Below are 23,443 nucleotides of genomic sequence, written 5' to 3'. Positions count from 1 at the left end.
TAATAATAATACATTTTATTTATAAGGCGCCTTTCTGGGCACTCAAGGACACCGTACAAAATCAAAACAATAAAATTAAATTGGATAAAAAACAACAAAGATAGAGAAGAAAAGATGATTACAATGAATAAGCAGTCAGGAATAGGTGTGTTTTGAGTCTTGATTTGAAGAGGGATATTGATCCTAAGTTACGAAGGTCTGGTGGTAAAGAGTTCCAAAGATGTGGGGCAGAGCGGCTGAAAGCTCAGGCACCCATGGTGGACAGTTCAAATAAAGGGACAGTGAGATGGATGGATGAAGAGGTTCTTAGGGAACGTGAAGGCGTGGTGACATGGATCAGGTCAGAGAGATATGATGGAGAGAGGTTATGGATGGCTTTAAAAGTGAGGAGAATTATTTTAAAGTGGATACGGTGTTTGATGGGTAGCCAGTGGAGTTGCTGCAGAACAGGGGTGATGTGCTGGATTGAAGGGGTTCTGGTGATTATCCGGGCTGCAGAGTTCTGGAGAAGCTGAAGTTTGTGAAGTGACTTGTGAGGGAGACCAAACAGGAGAGAGTTGCAGTAGTCCAGGCGAGAGGTGATCAGGCTATGGACTAGTATGGCAGCAGTATGTGGGGTAAGGGATGGGCGAAGACGATTAATGTTCCGAAGATGAAAGTAAGCAGACCGGGTAATGCTGTTTATGTGGGCTTGAAAGAAGAGTGTGCTGTCGAACATATACAAATGTTTTGATGCCCCATCTATCTGCCTTTTAACAATATCACTTCCTAGCAATGAAGTTAGCGCCCACATACCTGAAGTATCTTTCACCACAGAAGATTGTGGATTGCTTCCATTGGAATCTTGCTGCTCTTGTACATCATTTGGCATATCTTTGTCTGTGATCAGGCTGTCAAGGGTGAATGGAGAATCCCAACTCCTGTGAGAGCTTGTGTCAATATCTGATGTTTTTATTCCATATTGAATGGATGTAGTTGATGGCGAACCGCCCCAGATCTGCTGGCATAGTTGGAAGTACAGCAAAACAACTCTACCTTAACCACTTCTTCCACCTGCGTCGACTGCTTGTCTGTACTTTCCACAAATCACTTTCAGTTTAGTGTTGATAGTTGTTTTTGTGATGTCCTCATTCCGGTGAGAAAATTCCTCAGATGTCCCTCCAAGTCTGTACCGTTCCAAAATAGGGTAAGAATGTCACCATACATGGACTGGCAAGTTTCCCAGTCAACAATTTGTTGAGTTTTGTTAACTTTAAACTCCAAAATGTTGCTTAAAAGTAGCTCTACTTCTCGGTTAGTCCACATATATAATTCTTTCTTGCCTTGACCTGCTATTTTTGCTATATGCCGCCTCCGGAAATGACGTTTTAGATGTTTCTGATTGGCTAAAATGGTCTTAAGTCCTAGGCTACAGCGCCCCCAGTATTTTGGCATGCGTATGACACTCAGTGTATGCGTTTGCTTGGGGACAGAGATATTTTTTTAAATGCGCACGTGTGGCTAGAGATCTTGTTAAGACCTTAGTTTAGGCGGTGACTCTTTGTTGCTAAGGCCTTACAACAAAGCGCTGCGGGAAACCCTGGAGTTGTACATTACTCAACTGACAATCAAGTTGGGACCTTTTTAAACAAAAGTGCAAACTAACAATAAAAAACTCTACAGTATAAACAGATGTATTAACAGGTTATATGCAAAACAAAAGGAAGTTTGGCAGATCCCGAGTGAGGAAAACATTACAACATGACAGCACTTTAAAAAAATGCTAGTTTTATAACAGTATTAAATGAAAGCATGTATTTAAACACACTTTCTGTGAGCGCACACCATTTTGCATTCTTGTTTACACTGACCTGGCTTGTTCACTAAACGTGAAATGAGTGTGGACTGTCGGTTGGTTGTGACCTGGCTTGTTCACTAAACGTGAAGTGAGTGTGGACTGTCGGTTGGTTGTGACCTGGCTTGTTCACTAAACGTGAAGTGAGTGTGGACTGTCGGTTGGTTGTGTTTCAAGTGGGCGTGCAGGTTTGTTGTAGTTGTGCACATTTGGCAATTTGGCTTATCGGTGTTTAGAGGCTCATCTTGTTCTAAAGGTTTAAAGGGGAACATTATCACAATTTCAGAAGGGTTAAAACCATTAAAAATCAGTTCCCAGTGGCTTATTTTATTTTTCGAAGTTTTTTTTTCAAAATTTTACCCATCCCGCAATATCCCTAAAAAAAAGCTTCAAAGTGCCTGATTTTAACCATCGTTATATACACCCGTCCATTTTCCTGTGACGTCATACAGTGATGCCAATACAAACAAACATGGCGCATAGAACAGCAAGGTATAGCGACATTAGCTCGGATTCAGACTCGGATTTCAGCGGCTTAAGCGATTCAACAGATTACGGATGTATTGAAACGGATGGTTGTAGTGTGGAGGCAGGTAGCGAAAACGAAATTGAAGAAGAAACTGAAGCTATTGAGCCATATCGGTTTGAACCGTATGCAAGCGAAACCGACGAAAACGACACGACAGCCAGCGACACGGGAGAAAGCGAGGACGAATTCGGCGATCGCCTTCTAACCAACGATTGGTATGTGTTTGTTTGGCATTAAAGGAAACTAATAACTATGAACTAGGTTTACAGCATATGAAATACATTTTGCAACAACATGCACTTTGAGAGTGCAGACAGCCCAGTTTTCATCAATTAATATATTCTGTAGACATACCCTCATCCGCTCTCTTTTCCTGAAAGCTGATCTGTCCGGTCCAGTTGGAAATGCATCTGCTTTGGGTGTCGCAGGATATCCACATATTCTTGCCATCTCTGTCGTAGCATAGCTTTCGTCGGTAAAGTGTGCGGAACAAACGTCCAATTTCTTGCCACTTTCGCATCTTTGGGCCACTGGTGCAATTTGAATCCGTCCCTGTTGGTGTTGTTACACCCTCCGACAACACACCAACGAGACATGATGTCTCCAAGGTACGGAAAACAGTCGAAAAAACTGAAAATAACAGAGCTGATTTGACTCGGTGTTTGTAATGTGTTTGAGAAAATGGCGGACTGCTTCCCGATGTGACGTCACGTCATCGCTCCAAGAGCGAATAATAGAAAGGCGTTTAATTCGCCAAAATTCACCCATTTAGAGTTCGGAAATCGGTTAAAAAAATATATGGTCTTTTTTCTGCTACATCAAGGTATATATTGACGCTTACATAGGTCTGGTGATAATGTTCCCCTTTAAACTGAAATATTTCCACACTGGTGTGGTGGCATTTGGTTTTGTAATCATTTTGTTCATGTTAGCTGCTACATGCAAACTATGCATGTAGCACTGTGTGACGCTAGCAGGCCTGTGGCACGTGTCGCTGCACAAAGAGTCAAAGACACTTAATGAGGACAAGATCATTCACCCCCTTCTTTTCATTCCGTTATGGTACAAACGCGCGTAGCCGCTAAAAGCGACGAAATGCATGAATGCTCTTGACGCATGCACATAGCGATTTATCTAGACTGGAAAACTTACAGACTTTAATTTTAATTTATCGTTGGTTAATTGACTTATCGAATATCAGCCCAGGGCTATTTGGGATCCCCCATAAGTCCCAAAGTTTTAAAACCATGGAAGCATGGCGTAGATATTTATAAAACAATCTCTCCTTCCTTTATACGTCTGGAATTTGAGTCGCTAGTGACGTCAGCAGATAGCTCCATACATGTTAATTTTTTACTTGAACGCTTTGCGAGTAAAACATGTGTCTGTAAAACATGAGTCTGCCATTGTAGTCATAATTTGTAGTCACTAAGTTCCTTATTTTTCTCGATCTTGTTGTGGAGCCGACTGACTCGTACATGCACGTGAATCCTACGCCATTTCAAATACAAAAGTAGAGCATAGTTCTAACATGTATCTGCAAATAAACTCGATATGGAAGTGCCAGAAACTACAACATGGCTGACGGTAGGACTGCACGATAACCGACATTGAGATTTAAATTAGTACAATAACCAGGATGCAGAGGGTTTTTTTTCTCGGTTGTGACCGGGGAGTAGACAGTGTCATAGTGAAGGCCCATAAATAAGACCGCCCACAAAACGGCGCATCCTGAAGAGACGGTCAGAAAGCGGTCTGAAGATGGTCTGTAAAACATAATTGATGAAAAGGTTTGGCCAGATAACCACAATTACATAAAAATATTGTGATATATTTCCACATCAATATTTTCCCCACCACAAAGCACAGTGTACACAGAAGGGGGAAAGCGATCGGCCGCCGAATGGTATCGGACAATTTTCATGAAAATGTACGTGTTCGGCCATTGCCGATTTACAGTACGTCTTTTAATGCCGATCACAAACACCGATCGCGTCTAACTGACTAGGGAAGAAACGATTATAGATTTTGACTGTATAATTGTCTTCTGAGTAATAATCACTGTTTCAGGAATATCATGATTATGTATGGATAAATGTTTTTTTTATAAAATCACAGCGGTTCCGTCATGACTTTGATGTGTTATGTATTATTGTTGGAAATAACAATTAGAAAATAATATAACAGTACAAAATTATACAAATGAACAAAAAGTATTGTTAATAATAAATTAATAATTGTATTAATATGAAACTAAGATTAACTTTATTGATGTTTATCATGTGGGTAATACACTAACAATCTATTGTATGCTGTGTTAATAACTAGAATGCACATAATTAGATTACATGGTATAGTGCTGTTATTCTGCAACCTCCTGATGTTATGTTAGTGTTTTACCCTTGGTATATTAATGTACAATGGTTGTAGTTTATTCAACAAAGACAGGAAGAAGCAATTTCAAACATTGATTAAAGTACTTGACAGGAGTACCAATACACTGAACTTACTCAACGCTAAGCTATCGATTGTAAGTAACACATTTATTTTTAACTACCTATTAAATTCATTGTACTTTAAGTAAGTTGCCTCTCACATAATTCAACTCAGTTTTTTTATCTTACCTTTACTTTGACGCGTAAAGCTGCACCATATTGGACATTTTAGACACTTTAGCAGCAACTTTCTTTTGGCAGGTTTTACAAATGACGCCCTGGTCATTTTAAAGTATCCCAAATGTTCCTGTTCACTGCATTTACAAAGACTTGAGCTGTTTTGGGGTGGGAACAGTCCCCTGATTTGTTCTGCTGCCAGTTTTAAGCTAATGTAGCATACTACTTTGTCTCTCGATAGGTGTACGTGCAGGTTGTGTCAAAAATAACGTACCAGTATAATGTCCTTTATAGCAAAGTAAGAGTACTAAAACACGATATAATGGAGTCTTTGCGATTAAAAAAAAATGGTCACGTTTTTAATTACATTTAATAGTGAAACCGGTTCGCTGTTGCATCCCTGTGACTGACACTATTTTTTGGTACCACTGCTGATAAGTGGCCAACAGCTACCGTATTTTCCGCACTATAAGGCGCACCGGATTATTAGCCGCACCTTCTATGAATTACATATTTCATAATTTTGTCCACCAATAAGCCGCCCCGGACTATAAGCCGCGCCTACGCTGCGCTAAAGTGAATGTCAAAAAAACGCTGCGCTAAAGTGAATGTCAAAAAAACAGTCAGATAGTTCAGTCAAACTTTAATAATATATTGAAAACCAGCGTTCTAACAACTCTGTCCCAAAATGTACGCAAATGTGCAATCACAAACATAGTAAAATTCAAAATGGTGTAGAGCAAAAGCAACATAATGTTGCTCGAACGTTAATGTCACAACACACAAAATAAACATAGCGCTCACCTTCTGAAGTTATTCTTCATTCGTAAATCCTTCGAATTCTTCGTCTTCGGTGTCCGAATTGAAAAGTTGCGCAAGCGTGGGATCCAAAAATGGCCGGCTCCGCCTCGTCGAAGTCATCGGATTCAGTGTCGCTGTTGTTGTGCAGCAGTTCTGTGAATCCTGCCTTCCGGAAAGCTCGGACCACAGTTGTGACCGAAACTATCTGCCCAGGCATTTACGATCCACTGGCAGATGTTGGCGTATGTCGACCGGCGCTATCTGCCCGTCTTAGTGAAGGTGTGTTCGCCTTCGGAGCTGTGTGAAAAAAGCCACCCGGCCTCTTCGCGTAAACTTCCCTTAACCACTCGCTCATCTTTTCTTCATCCATCCATCCCTTCGAGTTAGCTTTTATGATGACGCCGGCTGGAAAGGTCTCTTTTGGCAAGGTCTTCCTTTTGAATATCATCATGGGTGGAAGTTAGCATGGCAAGCTAGAACCACAGTGAAGGATGACTTCTCATTCCCTGTGGTGCGAATATTCACTGTACGTGCTCCCGTTCCACAGTGCGGTTCACAGGAATATCAGCTGTGAAATACGGTAGTAATCCGTGTGCGGATGGAGAGATTGCGTCTTTTTATGAACCGGATCGCTTAGTAGGAGCCATTTTGTGGTCTTTACAGATGTAAACAGGAAATGAAACGTACGGTGATATCCGCGCGTTTTTTCTTCTTCTTCCGGGGGCGGGTGAAGCGCTTCCTGTTCTATGGGGGCGGGTGCTTTCCTTGGCGGTTGCTTGCGTAGAAGAAGAAGCGCTTCCTGTTCTACCGGGAAAAAAGATGGCGGCTGTTTACCGAAGTTGCGAGACCGAAACTTTATGAAAATGAATCGTAATAAAGCGCACCGGGTTATAAGGCGCACTGTCAGCTTTTGAGAAAAATTGTGGTTTTTAGGTGCGCCTTATAGTGCGGAAAATACGGTAATTATGGCTCAAATAGACTGCATTTCTAGTTTTCTTAAGTATCATTATTGCTTGAGGACAGGGCTAAACAACCCCGGATGGGACCACAATAGAGCAGTAAGTAAGCAGTTATTAACATGAAATTAGGAAGTAGATTAATATGAGTCTAGAGAGGGGATACAAAAAAAATTCAGTCAGTATTCGACATGTAAGTCGATGGTACATCAATACATGCATTGGTAATGTTGTTTCCAGAGATAGTTTCAGGATATAATCGACACAAGAGTAATAGATAATTGTATTTTCTCAATCATTTTGTTGTTGTTTTTGTTGCTGTTTACAAACTCAGGTAATGATTCCTTGAACACATGGTGGTATGTAATAAAAGAGAATGAGAAACTAGTTAAAATATAGAGTGAATATTGTTACACTCTCAATAGCACTAACCATGGAAAAGTTTTCAGTTAATACATGTGATCGGGATTAGTATTGGTATCGGTCGATCTCACTCATGGATGATTGGAATCGGCTAATACACAGTTTAGAGCGTTTTCACATCCATCCATCCATTTTCTACCGCGTGTCCCTTTCGGGGTCGTACGGGGTGCTGGAGCATATTCCCAGGTGCATGTCTTTGGAGGTGGGAGGAAGCCGGAGGGCCCGGAGGGAACCCACACAGTCACGGGGAGAACATAACGTCCCCAATCTAAGAGTTTGCTAAAACAGTATACCATGAGCATGCCTGTGAATATTCTCATTTATCCAGGTCAATTGTATTCTTGGGGCATTGAATTGATCGCAATTGGGCCGTTCAGATTGTGTCCCAACTTTTAGAGGATAAGTACTTTATGTTCCATTTTATCTGATGTGGGCTGTCCTATCTAACTGTGAATCTTTGGGCACCCTATGATTCGATTCAAGTCTCAGGGGTAATGATTCAATTCAGAATCAATTTTCGATTCAAAACGATTCTTGATTCAAAAACAATCCTTTTTTTGATAACATTGGCTGCCAGTTAATGATTAACTAAAATCCTTCATAAAATAGATAAACAGCTCTGATAAGTTTCTATATCACTTAAAAGAAAACCGGTTTGGATTAATGAAATTCTACCCAAACATTTAATAAAGTCAAATACAAATAAGGCAACAAGAGAAGTATTCCACACTTTTCTTTTTTAAAGTAAATCTATACAGCAGACATGGGCATCTACAACAACACTATTTGTCTGTACATCAACAATATGATTTACCTGAGTGACTGGACATGACAGATTTATAAAAAAAAGATTTTAGATTTTTTTTTTTTTAATTGATAAAGAATCGTTACAAATAAGAATCGCGATTCATTCCAAAATAGATTTTTTTTTTTAACCCTTCTATATCTAATCCTTGATTTCAGCGAGATGCTAAACGACTACACCGCGGAATGTCTCCATGCTTCGCCGTCTGTCAATACAGACCGTCTTTGACACTGGCTTGACTTGACTGCTGGAAAAGACAACAGTTTTGCCTTAAAGAATGACTACATTATTTTTGTATTTGTAGCAAGCAACAACACCTCTGGTTAGCTATGCACACACACTTCTCATTCATCTCCTGCTGAACTCCCCTGCTTCTCCTGTTCTGTGTCAATTCTCTCAGGCCCCCAAAAAAGATGTCCAGCCTGTAACATGATTCTTTGATTTTGGACATCCTGAAACAGCATCTCCTCATCCATCTTGTCAACAAGGTGAAATTACATCTGAAAACCCTTGAACATTTCACTTCAGGTTCGTCCCTGCACCTGAGTAGGTTTAAAAATGGAAAAATAGGATCCGCCTTGAACACTTGAGTATTTTACTTTGTAAGTACTTATTTTGAATTTTCCCGCACAAGCTGATTTTCGGCTGTATTGATCTGCCATGCTCTGGCATCCGGCAAAAATAGAAGCTCTGCGTATATTTGGCGAAGGGCTTCGGACTGACCCTGATACGTTGACTAGAATGGAAATATATCGACTCCACCAAGGACCTTGCATATCTCATGGAAATCTGGGGCTGAGGGTAAGGGTAGATTGTGCCCATCATCAACGATCGGTCAACTATATGGCATTTTTTTTACAATAATTTAACAGATGATTTCTAGTAGTGAATACTGACTGGTCACTACTTGTCAGTAACGTCACATGGATGTGCTCCACCACATATACGTGAATATAAATAAGTTGATTAATGGTACTTGAGTACAGTCTTTCATGAAAGTGAACAAATTCGAGATCTCATTTGCGACTTGATGATATGTGTCACCTGCTCACGTCTGGTTTAATTAAAACAAACGCTTGCACAGCTGGTCTGCTAGAGCAGTTCACTAGGATGACGACTGATAATGTTCATTTCTTCCCGTTAAGATGAAGAATAATCATAATCCTCACGAAGGGTTAAAAAAAAAAAAAGCTGCCGCAACAAGCATCTTTTTGTCTTTCTCGCCATCTCCGGGTTTAGTTGAATGTATGAATGGATTTACCTGTGAGTTTATGTATATGTATGTGTATATATATTTATATATATATCATTTATTATTAACTTTTACCAACTCAGAGGCGAAGCAACAGCAGGACACAGGCCGGCTCAGTATGTCAATATAGCAGAATAAGCCAGTTCGCTCTCTGTGATCAATGTGCTGCTAAAAATAGACAGTCTGCATTAGCGCTTGTAATAACAATAGCACGAATACTTGGTTAATATTCAGGTCACAAGATATAAATGGAGTATAGTTGGCGGTTTTTGAATGGATATTTAAATGGCTGTATGGGCAGACGCCACCGTTGACTTTATTGTTAGCCGACTTTTGTTAACGGTAATTTACAATTTAGAAGGTATTAAAAAAAGAAAGCCATGTGTTCTTGTCTTATATAGGGATTGTGAATGATAACAGCAGATTTATTTCCCATTTTTTCTTATTTCCAGTGTGACTGATTTGCTGACTATGGGCAGAGTGCAGAGGAGTTTCCCCCCCATGACGTCCTCAGATCCTGAATGTACAGAAATTGCCGAAGTCATTGTGAGTGGCATATTCAAAATGGCAGTTTGAAATTGTGGCATTTTGTGGATGTTTAGATGGCATTTTCACATACTTTGCGAAATATAATTGGATATGGTTTAACGGATAAAATTAAACACAATTCAGCATATAAATAGTATTTATTTTCCTATAATACTGGTACTTTCAAGGATAGTATGTCTTTGGTGATGTAGTGACCCACACTTTCTCTGAGCACACACCATTTTGTGCTCTTTCGTTTGCACTGACATTGTTTACCAACATCCAGAAGACTATAAAAATGGGACCCATTACCTCCCTGCTTGGCACTCAGCATCAAGGGTTGGAATTGGGGGTTAAATCACCAAAATGATTCCCGGGCGCGGCCACCGCTGCTGCCCACTGCTCCCCTCACCTCCCAGGGGGTGATCAAGGGTGATGGGTCAAATGCAGAGAATAATCTCGCCACACCTAGTGTGTGTGTGACAATCATTGGTACTTTAACTTTAACTTTAAGATGACACACAAAGTCAGATGCAATTTTTCACTTTGATTTCCAATCTAATGCCAACAACGGGCCCAATTTCCCCTGTGCACACATGCCTCCGTGTTTCACTCCAAGACACACAACACTTCCTCATTCCCGCCCTCACGGTGTGTTCACAGACCATGGGGAAAATGAGCATCATACCACACTAACATAAACATTAACACCAGTAGGTAGTTACAGTATGAAGCACTGAAAATTTGGCCGCCAAAAAAAAAAGAGGTACTTTGATCACCGGAACAGCGTGCTGCTAAAACCAGATGTTGTGATGTCACAGGCCTGGGTTGTCTGGAGCGGAAGCAGCATGTCCGTTATGTGAATGTACTTAAATGTATCCGAGATATACCCGCAGACAGCGATCTAAAATTAAAGAGGACACTGGCGGCTTTTAGGGAGAGAAAGGCTTGTAGCACCATAATGCTGCAAGTGAGACGTAATCTCTGCAGCTCGCTTTTCGTCGCAGACATGGAGCGACAGAAGACCAGAAATATATGCTAACTTTGTTGATCGTCTTTTTTTATAAAGAAAGAGTGACTAAAAATATTGGTAACACCTCTAAGAAAATCTCAACAAAGTACATTTTACAATACGCAGCAGCAATTGAAAAATAGAGCAAAACAATATGAAAGAAAAAAATTTTTTTGATACTATAATAACAGATTTGTTTTAAATGTATGTATATATTTTTTGCCTTTTTTATAGAAAATAATGTTATAACTTCATATTGACCACGTCCTGAGCCACGCTCCTAATCACGCCCTCACCATCACAGGCATTTTGGCAATCTGGGGGAAACCCTGGTGGTAGTAGGCTCACCTGGTTCCAAAGGTTTAAAAACAAAATATTCCCAGACTGGTGAGGTGGCATTAGGTTTTCTAGAATGTTTTGTCCATTTTCTACTATCGCTAGCTGTGTTCGTCACAGGCTAACTTGTTGCACTGTGTGATGCCCGCCGCCTATCGGCACAGAGACACATGAAAGACACATGAATGACAAGATGCTTCACCCACTTGCTTACGTTCCGCTCTGGTACAAACAAATGGAACTGCTGAAACCATTGAAAAGAGTGAATGCTCTTTTCAGTGCACACAAATACTCTGAGCATTGAGTAGAGCACATGTGAGCAACATCAGACGGGCACACTCTGGTCATACCAGCATCACACCTGTCCTAAACCTGACACATAAGAATTTAAATGTATTCGTATTATAATCAAATGACAGCAGTCATTTCCATGAGATTATTTTCTAATATAAGTGATTTGGTCCACTTACAATGAAAGTAACAAAGAAAATATTGTCTTTCATTACCGGTAGTTGTTTTTCATGAGCTTTGGAAAGAATGCGTACCCTTTTCAGAGATCACATTTAGTTCCCCTTAAAATATTCACATTGTACAATAAGATGTAAGCATGAGATGGGCTGCGGCTGCTGTTGATATGACAGATGAGAGTTGGTTTTGTTGGGTTAGTATGGCATACAATGACCAGTTTTTGTAGGTAAAACTTTTTTTACCAATGTTTTTGGTGTGGTTACGGCCGACAAACAATTTTGCTTAATAAAGTGATCGATTAAATTCTTGTTCTCTTTCATCTCACTCATATTTGTCCTGAAGTTCGAATGAAGCCGGCATTTTCTATTTCCTTAGCTACCTTAAATAATCTCTTCTGTTTTTTTCTCCCATCAATGCACTTCAAAATGTTTAATTCTTTTAATTTGTTAAGCAAATATACAGTCTCCTCTTTATTCCACTTGTTGTCTATGTTTTAAATAAATAGGATCCGCTTACAGGTTATATCCCACGCGTTGAGACTGGTGCATGCGCAATACGAAGGTTCCCCTCCGGCAGCACACACCCACTCGATATAACTGTTTTTAATTGCACAGTTTAGGTGTGTTGATCCGACTTTTCAAAACCCAAACACGATTCGATTAAGGTGTTTCCACGTGTTGTAAAATTATTATTTTGAGCTGAATTTAACAAATCAGACTAATTTAGTGCATGGAAATGTACTCAATGGCTCGTTTGCTGCATATTTTGTAGATTAGCCTACTGTTGTTTGTGTGTGACAGACTATTTTAATCCAAACAAAGGAGTTCATCTTTTTCCTCTTTTTAAAGGGCTGGCACTAAACAAACTTCTTGTTTGGTGTTGATGTTTTAACTTCCATTATGGTTTCGCTTTTTGCCTCCTACCAGTTCTTTCAAGTGACATAAAATGCTCCCCGAAATACTCAATCAATCAATCAATCAATGTTTATTTATATAGCCCCAAATCACAAGTGTCTCAAAGGGCTGCACAAGCCACAACGACATCCTCGGTTCAGAGCCCACATAAGGGCAATGAAAAACTCACAACCCAGTGGGACGTCAATGTGAATGACTATGAGAAACTTGAAGAGGACCGCAGATGTGGGTGACCCCCACCCCTCTAGGGGAGACCGGATGCAATGGAAGTCGAGTGGGTCAAGCATAATATTGTGAATGTCCAGTCCATAGTGGATCTAACATAATAGTGAGAGTCCAGTCCATAGTGGGGCCAGCAGGAGACCATCCGGAGCGGAGAGGGGTCAGCAGCAGAGAGATGTCCCCAACCGATGCACAGGCGAGCGGTCCACCCGGGTCCCGACTCTGGACAGCCGGCACTTCATCCATGGCCACCGGACCTGTGCCGCCCCTCTCCCTTGTGGAGGGCAGAGGAGAAAAGAAAAGAAACGGCAGATCAACTGGTCTAAAAAAGGGGTCTATTTAAATGCTAGAGTATACAAATGAGTTTTAAGATGGGACTTAAATGCTTCTACTGAGGTAGCATCTCTAACTGTTACCGAGAGGGCATTCCATAGTACTGGAGCCCGAATAGAAAACGCTCTATTGCCCGCAGACTTTTTTGGGGCTCTGGGAATCACTAATAAGCCAAAGTTCTTTGAACGCAGATTTCTTGCCGGGACATATGGTACAATACAATTGGCAAGATAGGATGGAGCCGTGTAGTATTTTATACGTAAGTAGTAAATCCTTAAAGTCACATCTTAAGTGCACAGGAAGCCAGTGCAGGTGAGCCAGTATAGGCGTAATATGATCAAACTTTCTTGTTCTTGTCAAAAATCTAGCAGCCGCATTTTGTACCAACTGTAATCTTTTAATGCTAGACATAGGTAGACCCGAAAATAATACGTTACAGTAATCGAGACGAGACGTAACGAACGCATGAATAATGATCTCAGCGTCGCTAGTGGACAAAATGGAACGAATTTTAGCGATATCACGGAGATGAAAGAAGGCCGTTTTAGTAACACTCTTAATGTGTGACTCAAACTAGATCGTTGGGTCGAAGATAATACCCAGATTCTTTACCGAGTCGCCTTGTGTAATTGTTTGGTTGTCAAATGTTAAGGTGGTATTATTAAATAGATGTCGGTGTCTAGCAGGACCGATAATCAGCGTTTCCGTTTTCTTGGCGTTGAGTTGCAAAAAGGTGGCAGACATCCATTGTTTAATTTCATTAAGACACGCCTCCAGCTGACTACAATCCGGCGTGTTGGTCAGCTTTAGGGGCATGTAGAGTTGAGTGTCATCAGCATAACAGTGAAAGCTAACACCGTATTTGCGTATGATGTCGCCTAGTGGCGGCATGTAGATACTAAAGAGTGCAGGGTCAAGAACCGAACCCTGGGGAACTCCACGCGTTACCTTAACATAGTCCGATGTCACATTGTTATGGGAGACGCACTGCATTGTCAGTAAGATAAGAGTTAAACCAAGACAAGGCTAAGTCTGACATACCAATATGTGTTTTGATACGCTCTAATAAAATATTATGATCGACGGTATCGAAAGCAGCGCTAAGATCAAGAAGCACCAAAATGGATGACTCATCAGAATCCATCGTTAGCAATAGATCATTAGTCATGTTTGCGAGGGCTGTCTCCGTAGAGTGATTTGCCCTGAAACCGAATTGAAAGGGTTCACAGAGATTGTTAGACACTAAGTGTTCATTTAGCTGCTGTGCAACAATTCTTTCGAGCGTCGACACGCTGCTTGGCATGGGGGAATTCCGCCATCAATGAAGACTCCCCGGTTTGATGGCAAGGCGAACTTGGAGGCATTTCATCCCACTTCTGACACCAATTGTGCGTCCAGAAGAAGTGCACACCAAGTCTGACGCTCTTTTTAAACTTTTATTGAGCAACCTATACTAACACAGCTCAACTTATCTCGTTCCTTCCACACGCACATCTATCCTCACTCCTCATTTCCGCAACAGCAACGCTTCCTCCTTCTTCACCAATCACCTTACAGGCGTGCTACGTTCACAACAAAAAGGATGCAGGATAAAGTGACAGAAATTGACATTTTTGCATCAGGAAGTGTTGTGTAAGAAAGTGTTAAAAATCAAACCATCAGAAGCCATCTGCTTTTGTATAAAGATAAGTTAGGTTAAATGAAATTATTATTATTATTATTATTTATCTTACGGTATATCAAAAATAATTTGAGCAAAATTTAATTGAAATATTGTCGGTGTGGCCTTCCAGCAGTGCTCCGGTTGCTCATGCGGCCCCCGGTAAAAATTAATTGCCCACCCCTGGTTTATAAGTTATTAAACTATCACTCCATGCTTGATGGAAAACCTCAAGTTTAGTCGTGCGCCATTTGCGTTCCAGCTTTCTACATGATCATTTATGAGCTCTAGTTTCTTCTGTAAACCATGGGGTACGCCTTTTAGGGGCCCTTTTTAGCTTTAGCGGTGCTATACTATCAATCGGTTCACGCAGGGTGTTGTTAAAGTTGTTAGTGAGGTTATCAATAGAGCCCACATAATTTGGGAATGGTGCCATTACCGAAGGCAATAGACCAGCAAGTGTCATCGTTGTGGCAGCATTAATATTGCGGCTGCTATAGCAGTTATTATTATTAGCTTGTTGACAATGAGTCAGAACTTCGAATTTTATAAGGTAATGATCGGACATTACTTTAGTATACGGTAGTATCATAACTTTGGAGGTGGTGACACCCCTGACAAGCACTAGATCTATCGTATTACCGTTGCGATGCGTGGGTTAATTTATTATTTGTGTAAAACCACAGCTATCAATCATAGTCTGGAGCGCCACGCACGGAGGGTCCGATGGGGTATTCATATGGAAATTAAAGTCCCCCATTATGATTATATTGTCGGCGTGCATCACTAGATCAGCAACGAACTCGGAGAATTCACTGATAAAGTCCGAATAAGGCCCTGGGGGCGCGGTAGATAACAGCTAGGTAGAGAGGCAGCGGTGTGACAGACCTCATAGTAAGTACCTCAAACGATTTATATTTATTATTTAGGTTAGGGGTAAGGTTAAAGTTTTCATTGTATATTAGTGCGACACCCCCCCCCCCCCACCCCTTTTAAGGGGACGGGCAATATGCGCATTCGTATAGTTAAGAGGAGATGCCTCATTCAGCGCAAAAAAATCGTCTGGTTTGAGCCAGGTTTTGCTGAGACCAATGACGTTAAGATTGTTGTCTCTAATGACCTCATTAACTAATAACGTTTTGGGAGACAATGATCTTATGTTTAAAAACCCCATATTATAGGTAGTGGGCTGTTTTGAGGAGTTTTTCTTGAAATTATCCGTAGTAGCAATATTAATAATGTTGCGTTTATTATGCGTAGTACGCTTTAAATAGTTTCGACCATATCTAGGAATTGATATGACGGGAATTTTCCGATTGTTTGCTTGGTGCTGCGATACACTGAACGCATCATAATTTGCCACCTCAGTAGAATGCATGTCCACCTCTGACACAGTCACAACAGAAAAAAACATTATGTGAGTTGTGTATTATTCTAAGAAAATTGCTATGTGTGCAGGGATTATCCAACCTGGCGCTGGTTAGATCTAGTTTAACTGACTCCTCACCCGGACAAGCAGACTCTGTAATTGCTTATGACCAGGCTTGCTCTAGTGTAGTTAGTCAAGTGTGACTCAAACAGAAATCTATGTTGTAGGCAGGATGATGGCGCCTTCCTGGTTAGGGTGAAGGCCGTCTCTCATCAGCAAGCCTGGTTTGCCCCAGAAAGAGGGCCAATTATCAATAAACGTTAGTCCCTGTTGTCTACAGAAATAGCATTGTTTCTGAGTTACATTAGCCTCAGCCCAGACATAACATTATGATATAAACAAGTGTTGTATTGGACGGTAGACCTTTTTATGTGGTATTACAATATATATATATATATATATATATATATATATATGTATTACAATATATATATATATATATATATATATATATATATATATATCGTAATATCACACAGAACTACGTGCATAGATGCTAAGGTTTGTGCGTGGAATGCCCAAAGTGTACAAAGCAGTAATCAGAGCAACGTGTGGCTATTTTGAAGAAACTAGAATATAAAACATGTTTTCAGTTATTTCACCTTTTTGTGCTAAGTACATAACTCCACATGTGTTCATTCAAAGTTTTGATGCCTTCAGTGATAATCTACAATGTAAATAGTCATGAAAATAAAGAAAACGCATTAAATGAGAAGGTGTGTCCAAATTTTTGGCCTGTACTGTATAAATATGCTGAAAAAGTGTGGGCACCCTTTGTCTCAAACATATTTTGCTTTATTTATTACTGAAGTATTTCTTGCCACTTTATGCTGTATATTTTTACATGATGTATGCAGTTCATTTTATCATCTATTATTACACAAAAAATATGGTTTATTTTACTCTGTCAATGTCTACTTTGTATTTGTTTGACTTTCTCTTCTGCTGTCAAACCATGTCTTTAATTTATGAATTTCTTCTGTTATTATTTGTATTAGGTTTTGTTTGTTCTGTCTTGACCAAAACGCAGACGTTGTGTTGGGTGTTTACCTTGCACAAGACACTGTAGTTTGTGGCTCTCTAGTATTAACGGCGAACTTTCACTCCCAATACTTGTCTTCTTTCCAGTAAAGCGATGTAAAAGTTTCCCACAATTCACATGGGTGAAACAGCGCCATTCTGCAAAACAGGGCACTTTTACTCGTAGAAAAACTAGCGAGGAAGCGCTCGCAAACACAAAGCATCTTCTCAAAGTTAGTAGCAAACATGGCGCCCTGTAGTTACACGCGTGCCTTTTTGACCAATCATTGAGGAGATTGCCTCAAACCAGGTTGGTCATTCTCTCTCTATACATGACACTGATAAGAACAGAGTAATATGCCATCTACTAATCAGAATTGTAACGACAGTCCGAATATAATATTTAATGTGTAACAAGTACGAACGAATATGACAAAAATCTCATTTGCGGTCCAAATGTATTTGTGGCAGGCGCTATACTAAAAGAAAATGAACTTCACCATCTAGGACAGGGATGTCAAACTTGTTTTAATTGAGGGCCACATCGCAGTTATGGGCCGCTTGTAGCAGTCAATAATGTATGAATATGCCTCTGGATTTCATTATTAATTATATAAATTGTTTTAAGTAGACTGTCGATTTTACAGTAAAAACGTTACATTTACAAAATTGTACTGTAAAATATAGTGGGGGGGGTTTACAACATTTTTCGGTAAATGGAAAAACTAAAACTAACTGGCAGCTTAGTTGTCAGAATTTTTGTGTTAAATGTACATTGGTTTTTACAACATTATATTGTTAATGGAAAAACAGTACAAGTAATTTTTTTATTCTGGCGACTTAGCTGCCAGTTTTTCTAACGTAAAACAAATGTACCGTCTTTCCATTTACAGTAATACACCGTTAAAAACAACAACCGTAGATTTTACAGTCAAAAACTAGCAGCTCAGTCAACAAAGTTTCAACGCAAACAACCGTAGTAGTTTGTTTGTTTTTTTATTACAGTAATATGCTGTAAAGAACAAGGTAAAATGTATTGTAATTTTTAATAATTGGATGGGTAGTTTTCTGAAAAGTTTAGTATTTTTATTTAGACAAAAACATGTTTGGAAAATATGATAATCTACCCTAATATTTGTTGCAATAATGGAAACTTTTAAAGTTTAAAAGGCATGCAATTTCAAGCAGTACATATATTTTTTCCGTCAAAATGAAAAAATGTAATTACATTTAGTGAGAAAATATGAAGTTCTTTATTGACACATATCATTTCCAGGTGTTTGTGGGCCAGATAAACTGATGTCACGGCCCAGTTTGACACCTGTTAATTGTACATACTGCATTATATGATATAATGTATTTCATTGTATATAACTCAACAGTAGGGGAAACACTGAATATATATTGTATATCATTTGTGTGTGTATACATAGTTGACTGTATGTACACAATTACACCAACGGTGTCATATGCATTTGTTTTTAAGAACTGTTTAATGTGTTCACCACAGGTTGGCAACAATGAAGACTAGGTCATGGTGCCATAAGCTTGGAATACTTGCCACTCCAGCGTCATGTGCTCACTGCTGATGATGCCCACTCCCTCTCGGGACGGGTACACACCTCTGCTGCTCCCAATCTGCTGGCAGGGAACATCGACACTGGTCTCTGCTGTCTCATTATGGGTCACCTGAAGTTTTCCACAACGTCCAGAGAGAACATCCTCATGGCAAACAATTCTCTGGGCTTCCAGGTTCCTCCAACTCATGCGAAGCCAACAGTGGTGTCCCCAGAGAGCCTTAACGGCATTAGTCTATCCCTGCGGGTGTTCTTCTGCTTTGTTATGGTTGCCATTTTGTTGTTCGCCCTGTTGGGGAACATGGTTGTTTGCCTGATGGTCTACCAGAGATCTGCTATGCGCTCGGCTATTAACCTCCTTTTAGCGAGCCTGGCGTTTGCGGACATGATGCTTGCCATTCTTAACATGCCATTCACACTGGTTGCTGTCATGACTACCAACTGGATTTTTGGAGAGGTTTTTTGTCACGTTTCAGCTATGTTGTTTTGGTTCTTTGTGATGGAAGGAGTGGCTATTCTGCTTATAATAATCATAGATCGCTTTCTTATTATTGTCCAAAAGCAAGATAAGATAAGTCCACAGAGAGCGAAAATACTAATTTTGGTAACATGGGGACTTGCTTTCATTTTCTCCTTTCCTCTCGCAGTTGGTTCCCCTCGCCTACAAATCCCTCCCAGAGCCCCTCAGTGTGTTTTTGGCTACAGCACTGAACCCGGTTACCACACCTATGTGTTGATATTAATGCTTGTCTTTTTCTTTATACCTTTCATGGTCATGTTGTACACCTTCATGGGGATTTTGAACTCCATCCGGCACAATACGGCTCGCATCCACAGTCATCCGGACGGCATGTGCCTGAGCCAGGCCAGCAAACTTGGCCTGTTGAGCCTCCAGAAGCCATTCCAGATGAACATAGACATGAGTTTTAAGACCCGTGCCTTTGCCACAATCCTCATTCTTTTTTCTGTGTTTACAGTGTGCTGGGCACCCTTCACCGCCTACAGTTTGGTGTCTACTTTCGACAATGGGTTCTACCACAAAGACAGCTTTTTTCAAGTCAGCACGTGGGTGCTGTGGTTGTGCTATCTAAAGTCGGCCCTCAACCCTCTCATTTACTACTGGCGCATCAAAAAGTTTCGCGACGCCTGTCGTGATCTTATACCAAAATACTTTAAGTTTCTTCCTCAACTGCGAGGCAACACAAAGAGGCGCATCCAACCAAGCGCAGTGTACATTTGCGATGGCCATCGATCTGTTGTTTAAATGAAATTGAATTCCTTTGCGCTTGACAAAAAACCTCTCCATCAAACAGTAAACTTTGATCTGGATTAGGGCTGCACAAAAAAATATTCACTGTACAATGTCATTTCTAAGCCTTTTTTTGTACTGCATCACAAAAAACACTGCCATTTAATATAAGGACTCGTTTGCATGACGGTCGACATTTTCTCCTCGTTCTTTCTGTCCCAGTGTGCCTGGTGGCCAGGACCAGTTGGTTCTGCTGCCGTGTTTCTCCCTGTTGCCTAGCATCCATTAAATCATCAGCTTGCAGAAGAGTGATCACATTATTTTGTGTGTGGAGGTGTTTCAAAAAGTTTTACAGTTATGACAAATGTCATCACGATTTTCAGACTCAGTCGAAAATAAACTTTATAAACCGTATATTGATTTAGTGGTCACAACAGTAGGTACCCTGCACCCTCTCGGATCAATACAAGAGCTAGATCTAATTTTTTTTTTTAAAAGCTGCATTTAGCAGTGCATGTCATACTTCGGTGTTACTGTATGCATCCCACAATTAGATTAAAATATTTTTTGATATTACTTTCTCTTGGGTATCCTCAAGCCAAGTAGTTATGTGGAAATGACGCGGTCTCTCAGCAGCAGTTTAGGGGCTAATCCAGCTTTGTATTGGCCCATGTTGACAAAACAGTATTGTGTAAAATGTTGCGGACAAATAAACACAGAAATAGTTTTCTGTTGTAGACATCGCTGCACTCTGGAGTATATGTGACAAGAAGGTATGACATCGTAGACTGCAGGCAGCGGCCAACAGTCTCGGTACAAATGGCCCACAGTTAAAAAGTCAAATAAAAAATAAAAAACACAGCGTGACATAGAGGAAGCATTTTGGAGTGGTTGTCATGCCCAGGACATATAGCTTCCAAAAAAAGAGTTGTGTGTCAGGTCAGCTAGCAAGCTAATTTTACAAAATCGTCACTCAACAACTATAGTATATTAAATATTAAAACTGTTCTTACCATATTTTAATTTATAAATTCATATAAAGCAAGCTGGGAAAATGACGCAGATAAAATTCAATCAATCAATCAATGTTTACTTATATAGCCCTAAATCACGAGTGTCTCAAAGGGCTGCACAAGCCACAACGACATCCTCAGCTCAGATCCCACATCAGGGCAAGGAAAAACTCAACCCAATGGGACAATGAGAAACCTTGGAGAGGACCGCAGATGTGGGGACCCCCCCCTGGGCGACCGGTGCAATGGACGTCGAGTGGATCTAGCATAATAATATAGTGTATATTTTTATACATGTGTTTATATATATATATATATATACACACGTGTATACATATGTATACAACACGTGTATATATACATACATGAGTGTATATATATATATACATGTGTGCAGAGGTGGGTAGTAACGCGCTACATTTACTCCGTTACATCTACTTGAGTAACTTTTGGGATAAATTGTACTTCTAAGAGTAGTTTTAATGCAACTTACTTTTACTTTTACTTGAGTATATTTATAGAGAAGAAACGCTACTTTTACTCCGCTACTTTTATCTACATTCAGCTCGCTACTCGCTACTAATTTTTATCGATCTGTTAATGCACGCTTTGTTTGTTTTGGTCTGTCAGACAGACCTTCAAAGTGCCTGCCTTACTGGTGACGTTTCACTCCGTTCCACCAATAAAATGCAGTCACTAGTGACGTTTGACTCCGTTCCACCAATCAGATGCAGTCACTGGTGGCGTTGGACCAATCAAACAGACCCAGGCGGTCACATGACCTGACTTAAACAAGTTGAAAAACTTATTGGGGTGTTACCATTTAGTGGTCAATTGTACGGAATATGTACGGTACTGTGCAATCTACTAATACAAGTTTCAATCAATCAATCAAAAGTGTGAAGGAAAAAAGACACTTTTTTATTTCAAACGTACATCCCGTCACAAGCCTAAAGACTGACTGCACAGTTCCTGTCTTCACAATAAAAGTGCCGCTCCATCGCGCCTGCGCTTTCAAAATAAGAGTCTCCGAAAGCCAGCGCAAACAAGCTAGCAAGCTACGGAATTTGCCGCCAATGTATTTCTTGTAAAGTGTGTGAAAACGAATATGGAAGCTGGACAAATAGGATGCCAAAAACCAACCACTTTCATGTGGTATTAGACAGAAAGGAGGAACTTTTTTTCTCCTGCATTTGAAAACGCGGACGTTATCATCACTACTGTCTGATTACAATCAATGCAAGTCATCAGAATCAGGTAATACACCAACTTATATTCTTGTCTTCATGAAAGAAAGGAATCTATATGTGTTAAACATGCATGTATATTCATTAAAACACCTTTAACATGTAAACAAACACGGCAAAATAAATAAATATAAATGATATACTGTATATATCAATGTATGTGTATATATGTATGTATGTATATATATATATATATATATATATATATGATATGATATGTGTGTGTATGTTACTCATCAGTTACTCAGTACTTGAGTAGTTTTTTCACAACATACTTTTTACTTTTACTCAAGTAAATATTTGGGTGACTACTCATTACTTTTACTTGAGTAATAAATCTCTAAAGTAACAGTACTCTTACTTGAGTACAATTTCTGGCTACTCTACCCACCTCTGCATGTGTGTATGTATATATATATGTATATATATATATATATATATATATATATATATATATATATATATATATATATATATATATATATATATATATATATATATATATACATACACACGTGTGTATAAGCGATAGAAAATGGATGGATGGATGTATATGTATATATATATATATACATGTTTGTGTGTGTGTGTATATATATATATATATATATATATTGGTATGTATATATATGATTATATAAATGAGTTATATCACATAATTTCCTCCTCCCACCCACTGCAATTTGCATACAGAGCTAATAGATGGACAGAGGATGCCGTCTGCACAGCGCTTCACACCACAGTCTCCCACCTGGAACTGCAGGGGCGCTATGCTAGGCTGCTCTTTGTCAACTTTAGCTCCGCCTTCAGCAACATACTTATCTGTATTTCTGATCTTGTCATCCTCGTCCCGACAGAAGGATGACACGGCAGTGTGGCTGAATCAAAAGAGGTAGTCACCTGAAATGGTTTTAACTTCACAGGTGTGCTTGAAACTCATCAAGAGAATGCCAAGAGTGTGCAAAGCAGTAATCAGAGCAAAGGGTGGCTATTTTGAAGAAACTAGAATATAAAACATGTTTTCAGTTATTTCACCTTTTTTTGTTAAGTACATAACTCCACATGTGTTCATTCATAGTTTTGATGCCTTCAGTGACTATTTACAATGTAAATAGTCATGAAAACAAAGAAAACGCATTGAATGAGGAGAAGGTGTGTCCAAACTTTTGACCTGTTCTGTATATATAATATAATTATATCTATACACATATATCTAGCAGTGA

At 39.8% G+C, this 23,443-nt stretch overlaps 1 protein-coding gene across 2 annotated transcripts in view; it reads left to right on the top strand.

The window, feature by feature from the left end:
• gpr63 (G protein-coupled receptor 63) overlaps positions 1 to 20,266 on the top strand; it is a 29,989-nt gene extending 9,723 nt beyond the window's left edge. The window contains exons 3-5 of one of the 2 annotated variants that reach the window (XM_061929451.1): positions 8,361 to 8,448; positions 9,665 to 9,758; positions 18,645 to 20,266. In XM_061929451.1, coding sequence (XP_061785435.1) covers positions 18,815 to 19,975 — 1,161 coding nt within the window. In that variant the 5' untranslated portion in view covers positions 8,361 to 8,448; positions 9,665 to 9,758; positions 18,645 to 18,814 and the 3' untranslated portion in view covers positions 19,976 to 20,266. The remainder of the gene's footprint in view (positions 1 to 8,360; positions 8,449 to 9,664; positions 9,759 to 18,644) is intronic. The other variant, XM_061929453.1, reaches the window with a different exon arrangement.
• Positions 20,267 to 23,443: the final 3,177 nt, after the last annotated feature.

This window comes from Nerophis lumbriciformis, linkage group LG34 (assembly GCF_033978685.3).
Source record: "Nerophis lumbriciformis linkage group LG34, RoL_Nlum_v2.1, whole genome shotgun sequence".
Taxonomy (NCBI): domain Eukaryota; kingdom Metazoa; phylum Chordata; class Actinopteri; order Syngnathiformes; family Syngnathidae; genus Nerophis; species Nerophis lumbriciformis.
Note: the sequence above shows the minus strand (reverse complement) of the source record. Positions and strands in the feature narration are given on the sequence as shown.